At 38.9% G+C, this 7,719-nt stretch overlaps 1 protein-coding gene across 10 annotated transcripts in view; it reads left to right on the top strand.

The window, feature by feature from the left end:
- Window positions 1-2,597: 2,597 nt before the first annotated feature.
- dock10 (dedicator of cytokinesis 10) overlaps window positions 2,598-7,719 on the top strand; it is a 40,319-nt gene continuing 35,197 nt past the window's right edge. For 6 of the 10 annotated variants that reach the window (XM_016670200.1, XM_016670195.1, XM_016670192.1 and 3 more), the window contains exons 1-2: window positions 2,601-2,756; window positions 5,580-5,699. In XM_016670200.1, the coding sequence (XP_016525686.1) occupies window positions 2,676-2,756; window positions 5,580-5,699 (201 nt within the window). In that variant the 5' untranslated portion in view covers window positions 2,601-2,675. Of the gene's footprint in view, window positions 2,757-5,579; window positions 5,700-7,719 lie in introns of all 10 variants that reach the window. The other 4 variants (XM_016670193.1, XM_016670198.1, XM_016670191.1 and 1 more) reach the window with 2 other exon arrangements.

The raw sequence follows: 7,719 nt of genomic DNA, 5'->3' as shown, positions 1-7,719 counted from the left end.
GGATGTTAGAAAATAATTGGGTTTGTTGTTGGACATTTGTCAAAATGTTTCATCTGAACCCCGGCTAGCTTAACTCAGCATTTCCCGACAACATAGCCGCAACAAAAAAAGCTCTTGGCTGATCGAGTGAGTCAGTTGTTGAGCTGGAGCTCCTGGAAAATTTCAGATCTGCTTCGTAAAAAGTTATTTACTTATTTAAAATTAGCATTAAATATTGCTGGGAGTTGGCAGGACGTTTTTGTTCGTCTATAGCAATGAAACCAAAAGATTGTAAATGAAATTGACCGTGACAGACTTATTATTAAAAGGCACTGTGTGTTACTTTCCAGCTCATTATAGAAGCCAATCATTTACACACACTAATCATGCATGTAGAGGCTTACAGTCTTTTCAATCACTCAATAGCTCATTCTCTTAGGCTCTCCTTTAGCTCTTTGTTCATTAGCACCTTCATTACTATGCTAATGCTTTGCTGCAGATGTGCATCAACTGCACAATAAAATGGCCTCATTGGCTGCTTGTGGTTCAGGGTTTCATTTGCTTTTGACCCCAGAACTGAAGATTTTTTTTTTTTTTTATGTCTTTGGTGGTTGCCAGCTTCATTTGGCAGCAAAGCAATCTTCTCTGATTTTTATGTCTGCAGTGTGCTGTCAGTGTTCTTTCTTATAAGTCAAAGTGGCTTGCCAGAGTATTAATCAAGGAGAAGGTATTTACTAGCTCTGCTCTTTTGCTAAATCACTGGAGAAATAAAAATTGTTGCCAGCTGACTGCACAGCATCTAAATCATGGTTCGAACGTTGGTGCTGATTGGGTTTTATTCCTTTTTCTGCATTGGGAGGCTTGTAAAAAAAATTTATCAAAGCAATTTAATCTGGTTATTGATGTGCGTTTGAGATTTGATGTTTAGTTTATGGAAAAGGAAATTGACTTTTTCTAATTNGAGGATGAAGAGCGGCTGCAGATACTGAATAGACGTTAATGACTGAATTGATGAGAGGACAGTTTTAAAAGACGAGTCTTATGAAACAGATTCCACAGGGGTTTCACTTCATAAATCTTTTTTTTGTTTTGTTTTTTGTTTTTTTGCTGTTATTGTTTCCCCCAGTTGACAAACGTTGGCATATAGTTCAACTTTCTCATCTTGAATGGATGTGACTCGTGTCGGGTGAAGGCTGAAAACGCAGCACACCTCACGTTTAATGGTAAAGATGCATAAAAAAAAAATAAAAAAAACGTGAAACATATTGACCTTCTCTTGTGTTGCCATTTAATCCTACATTTAAAGATTTGGTCCAGCTCTCTGTCTGTCAGCTGGACAGGGTTTATAAATCTCTCTTAACATCCTCCTCACATTTCAAGTCATTGCACTTGACTGTAGATACGGAAAGTTTAGGTTTCATTTTGCTAATGAATTTCTTTAGCTCTTCAAGTTATTTGATTGCACTATGTATAATGCTACTCCATTGCCCTCTTGACACATGAGGGGAATGAAAGTCCAGGAGAGCCTTACTTCCTGACAATAAGGTGCAAAAGTTGTGAGCAGAGCCGGGATTTGTTCTTATTGCTGCTTTGTGTTGCTTCACCAAAATGATCTGCGTCTCTTTTCCTGCTGCCCTGAAAAGCATCCATCCATCCATCCATCCATTTCCTATATGCACTTAATCCACGACGGGTCGTAGGGAGGCTTGTCTCCAGATGTTAGAGGTTGAGAGTCCACTAGGAAAAGGTCACCAGCTCATCACAGGGCCCCATAGAAAGAGAATTGACAGACAACCATACACGTCAAGCTTATATTTCTTTTCGTTATTGTTATTTTCTGCATTTAGGATTATATTACATCAGACCAATGAAAGTTGATGCTTGTAAATCTTGACAGATGAGCCTCATCAGAGCTCATACTCTTACTGAACTTGACTGTAGCTCTGAATATGATCTAAACACACCACCTCCCTGCGCGGTCTGAAAATAAATATATGAGCATTTGTTGTATCATCAAAAGTTGTTTCCTCTTGTATATTTCTCTGTTCTGCTCGGCGTAGGGAAGTGGGTGCTGGTCTCAGAGCAGCCAAACATGAAACAAGCATCATGCTAGCCGCCGTCAAGTATGACATGTAGCTCGTGCGCCATATATGTGCCTTTTATTGTGTCCGTGAGCGCTCGTGCATGTGCCGGTGTTTATTTTGGCTCACAGTTGCTGTGACAATACAGCTTCGCTCAGGAAGGTGGCAGTTTGTTTCTGTGTTGCTGCGAATGCCAAGAAAATGTTAAACCAAAAAAACACCAAATGAGATCATCAGTGACGCAGTTAGTATAGCTTTTAATCCAAAGCCTCTACTTTGTTTTTTTTTTTTTCATTCTGTGGCTAATTTATTTAACTCACTTAAACTTTAAAAAGCGATTTGTAGAATCTCTACGATCTGATTGGTTAATGTCTCGCTCAATGGGGACTTTCTTGCCATCTGAGTGTGTGTGTGTGTATGCGTGTGCGTGTGTGTGTGTGTACGGGGTGTCTGTTGGACAATCACACATCCACTTCCCCTCCATCCACGTGTGCTGAGGCGAGCTCGCACTGAGAGTTAGTTCTGCTTCTGAAAGAGCACATGCCCACAACGTGCGTGTTGTGTAGCTTTTCTTGACTTCAGGTTCTGGAGATGGTTCTCTGAAGGCAGCCGGCAATGAGTTTCAGGAGCAAAATCACCTTCAGGAGGAAAACAAAAAACAAACGAGCACGGGCGGATTTCAACCGGCTCAGCATTGTATGTATTTATGTTCTTTTTTTTTTCTACTTCTTGTAGCGTTCTTCCTTATTTTTAGACGGATTGAATCACTATTCCAGGCTGGTAGTTGACCAGCAATTAGTTATAGATCATGTCAGTCATATTTTTTAGTTTTATTTCCTTTGCGGTTTACACACATTTAGTGAGTGTAGTATTTGATTAAACATCTACCATAACGCTGAGCTTGGTTTGTACAGAAACCTACAAGTAGTCCTCTTGCTTTTCTTCGGAAGACCTGCTTCAGTCAATTCAACTCAACAATAAACTGTAATTCTTAAATAATCTCCAGTTTTCGAGAAGGGAAATCTAGACTTTTCCCCTGAAACATTTACTGACATGTCACATGAGTGCCACTGAAGTCATAAAGTACAAATAAAATCCTCAAACTTCAACTACACACCTGCTTCTTGCTTTTAGATGTAATCTAATTGCCTCCCCCCCATAGAGATCATTTTCATTAACGGTTGTCATTGTTTTAGAAAGGTAAAAGGTTAAAGGTCTTCAGTACGTGGCAACATTTAGTATATTAGGTTACAGATCCAACAGTTTTCATAGATTAACAAAGTTCAACAATCAGACAGAAATGAGGAACAAAATCCTTGGCGATAACTGTAAGCAATCACTTTTTTTTTTTTGAAAGTAAATGGAGTAGGTTGAATTTCCTTCCTTGTTAAAAAAACACAAACTATCTTCGGGGCAGAAGTCGTTTTCATCCACGTACGGTCACATCTTTTTTTTGCAGGGAACTAAAACTGTATTTCCATCATTCTGTTGCTATCTGTTTCACTTTTCTGGGCCAGAGGCGGCCGTGAGAGCAGCCAGGCTGTTAGACCTCGCTGTGACGCCCGGGCCACGGCGTAGATGTGAACTGAACTAGCGATCATAACTTCCTCTGGGTTTCTGACCACAACCTGCTGCACCTCTCACTTTGCTGCTGTTGTTGCTGCAGGGCTGCCGCTCTCTGAATGACAGAAGTTGCTGTCCGCTGCTGTAAACATGCCTATAATGCTTGTTTTTTTTTTTTGTTTTTTTTTGTCATGTCACAAGTCCTGGTTTGGTGGCTTACACTTTATTTTTAGATTGATTTGACCTGTAAAAGGAGCAGAAACTGTTGAGTGGCTGGTTTCTTAATGTTGTGTGATTTAATGCATTAGCCTGCTATGATATTAGGAACTGTTATTTATTTATTTAGTGGGAGGAAAACATCACTACTTTGACTGGAAGGTAAAGGAAGCTGCCTAATGCGCTAATTTATTGATCTCGTTTGCTTTTGAGCTTCACACTTTTCAGTGGGGTGTTTCAAAAGCTGCGCCATGGCAACAGCTTCACTTCCTCTGCAACTTATTTAGGTCCCTGTGATGTCATGGTAAAACACCTAAAATGTCATGTTCATGGCTATCTGCCATTTTCACTCACATATTTCTGCTTGAATCTGGCTGGTGTGTGTACCTGAAATATCACAATAACACCATGAACAGAAAAGTAAATGTTTTTTTTTTTTTTTCATAAACATGTTGAGAGGTTTACTTTACAGGGTATTGCAATTTGTTCCCAAGTGGAGACATTTAGTCAGTTCAGCCATGACGGTGTTAAATACTTCACAATTTATTAATAGATTCTGTTTTGATTATGCCATGCAAAATCAGGAAGCGAAGAGTAAAGGTAAAGAATGCATTGCTTGACTGAAGAGTTTGCAAGGTTTTGCAAAACATCTTTCTACCCTGGTTACACATTGTCACTTGGTCATCACTGAACCTTCAAAATACAAATGCATTGCACTTAGTAGCATTAGCTAGCTCCATCCCTGTCCATGCAGTTGCTTGTGATGGTGATATGGCACATGCTAACTTTAAAACAATGATAATTCTGATTTATTGAGATGATCTGTTTGTATATATATTTTACAATACGTTCCATTTCCTGTGGTGCTTTGTCACATTGTATTACATTGTGTTAGCGCCTTACAACAGTGATACTGTACACCCTTGAACCTTTGCAAACGTTTTTTTTTTTTGTACTCGTTTAGGGTTTTATGTGATAGACCAGCACAAAGTAGTGCATTATTGTGAAAAAAAGATGCTGTGTATTAAGTTGTTTTTTTTTTCTTCTTGGAAAAAAGAAAAAAAAAATCTGAAAATTGTGGCACATATTTGTATCAAGCTGAGCTGAGTGTTTGTGAGACCACTTTTTGCTGCAAGTTTTTTGAGGTATATCTCTTTTTTTTTTTTCTTTGCAAAATACCTCAGTCACACTCGGATTGGTTAGAGAGTGTTTGTAAGCAAGATTTATTTACTTTTTTAAAATCTGGCCACAGTTTTATTAATGATTGGTCTGTAACTGGGCCGTTCTGGCACATAAATAAACTTTGAGTTAAACCTTCTGTTGTATCTCTGGCTGCATGCTTAGGGTTGCTGTCCTGTCAGAGTCTTTTGCAGCTTCCACTTTACCTTGATCCTGCCCACACCAGTCGGCTGCTCTCAAGTCACTTATCGGCATCGGAGCGTAGAGGACCCAACAAAAATACGTTCTATACTTTTTATATATTTGCATTTGTAAAAATTGTTGAAAAACATTTTCCTCCCTTTTCACAATATGACGCACAAAATTATGATGAAAGTCGTATTAAAATAACATACTCTGCTCTATCATCTATTCTGTTGTGCTGCATTGCACCATGCGGCACAGGGTTGCTTCAGATTGGATAGCTACATGATATCTTGTAAGATGCCGTGATTTATAGTGTTCAGATCAAACACACGACCAAAATTTAATTTTGCCCATTTCCTCTTTCTCCATTTGCAGCAGGAGAAGCCGAAGCTGATCGATCCTCTTGACTATGAGGCCGTCATCTCTGAACTTTGGGAGGAGCTGAAGGAGGACCCGCTCAGAGAGCTGCTCCTCTTCCCCGACAATGATTTCTCGGTAAGTGAAAGTTTTCGTGGAGAAATCAATCTGTAGGGTTCCTATCTGCATTCAGACTTTATAGAGTCATTGGCACACAAGGCTACACGAAACCTTTCTGTTGCGTCTGCCCTTTTTAGACTGACGATTTGGATGTTAGAAAATAATTGGGTTTGTTGTTGGACATTTGTCAAAATGTTTCATCTGAACCCCGGCTAGCTTAACTCAGCATTTCCCGACAACATAGCCGCAACAAAAAAAGCTCTTGGCTGATCGAGTGAGTCAGTTGTTGAGCTGGAGCTCCTGGAAAATTTCAGATCTGCTTCGTAAAAAGTTATTTACTTATTTAAAATTAGCATTAAATATTGCTGGGAGTTGGCAGGACGTTTTTGTTCGTCTATAGCAATGAAACCAAAAGATTGTAAATGAAATTGACCGTGACAGACTTATTATTAAAAGGCACTGTGTGTTACTTTCCAGCTCATTATAGAAGCCAATCATTTACACACACTAATCATGCATGTAGAGGCTTACAGTCTTTTCAATCACTCAATAGCTCATTCTCTTAGGCTCTCCTTTAGCTCTTTGTTCATTAGCACCTTCATTACTATGCTAATGCTTTGCTGCAGATGTGCATCAACTGCACAATAAAATGGCCTCATTGGCTGCTTGTGGTTCAGGGTTTCATTTGCTTTTGACCCCAGAACTGAAGATTTTTTTTTTTTTTTATGTCTTTGGTGGTTGCCAGCTTCATTTGGCAGCAAAGCAATCTTCTCTGATTTTTATGTCTGCAGTGTGCTGTCAGTGTTCTTTCTTATAAGTCAAAGTGGCTTGCCAGAGTATTAATCAAGGAGAAGGTATTTACTAGCTCTGCTCTTTTGCTAAATCACTGGAGAAATAAAAATTGTTGCCAGCTGACTGCACAGCATCTAAATCATGGTTCGAACGTTGGTGCTGATTGGGTTTTATTCCTTTTTCTGCATTGGCAGGCTTGTAAAAAAATGTATCAAAGCAATTTAATCTGGTTATTGATGTGCGTTTGAGATTTGATGTTTAGTTTATGGAAAAGGAAATTGACTTTTTCTAATTGAATTTGTGTAATTTACGAGTCAAACGCGTTCGATTTTTGGTCTGAGCTCGTAAACTCATCGAACAATCTTTTCATGAAGTTGTTGAAGAATCTGAGCAGATTTGTGGCAATTCTCCCGTCTCCGTCTTTTTTTGCAAATTTTGAACTGCTGACCTGCGATTTCTCTGTGACGTATTAAATCAGAAGCATGAACACTGCGGTGGAGTTCGTCCTCTGCTCCAGTTGGAAACTGTAACGTGTCTTTGTATGTTTCTTTTGTGGTAATGAACTCTTCTTCTCTGAGTGGCCTTTCAAATCCAAAACACTTTCAATGTAACATCCCCATCTCAAGGACACAGAAACACACACTGCATAGATGGTGTGATATCTTGAGATTCTCGTGCCGTTCATACTTGTGAATAATTGTTTGAACAGATGAACACGCCACCTTCAGTCACTTGGATATCATACCCAAGACTGAACCAAAATCCTTTTTATGTTGGTTGTTTTCTTTTGATCATTCCCATAACGTCACATGTGAAAGCAGAGTGTTTGAGGTGTATAGCCATAAAATACAATGTTCTAAATTAACTTTAACATTATCATCTGGGCTCACACAAAATGTTTGCATTTGTAGTAGTCTTAGCCGATGTAAGCTCATCAATTTGATAAAAAGAAGAAGAATCTTTCAGTATCAAATGCTTGCCATGTAGCGTAAAACCTTTGAAAACATTTTGTCTCATTTGATGACGGGCCCTTAAAAGAAGTGTAAATCTTCTAGCCGTGAGATGATGGGATGTTATCAAATACTCACCGTCTTGGTTAAGATGCAAATTAACCAAGATAGTGATAAACTAAACAACATTTTTGAATCATCAGGTTGTAACACTAATCGTCTGTTTGCGGTTGCAGTGGATGATTGACGTTGGTTTGATATTCACCCAAAACTTCCACTGACCATAAAAGATTAAA

The sequence above is a fragment of the Poecilia formosa genome, unplaced genomic scaffold (genome assembly GCF_000485575.1).
Source record: "Poecilia formosa unplaced genomic scaffold, Poecilia_formosa-5.1.2 Scaffold31, whole genome shotgun sequence".
NCBI lineage: Eukaryota > Metazoa > Chordata > Actinopteri > Cyprinodontiformes > Poeciliidae > Poecilia > Poecilia formosa.
The sequence above is the reverse complement of the archived record's forward strand: the minus strand, read 5'-3'. Positions and strand labels throughout refer to the sequence as shown.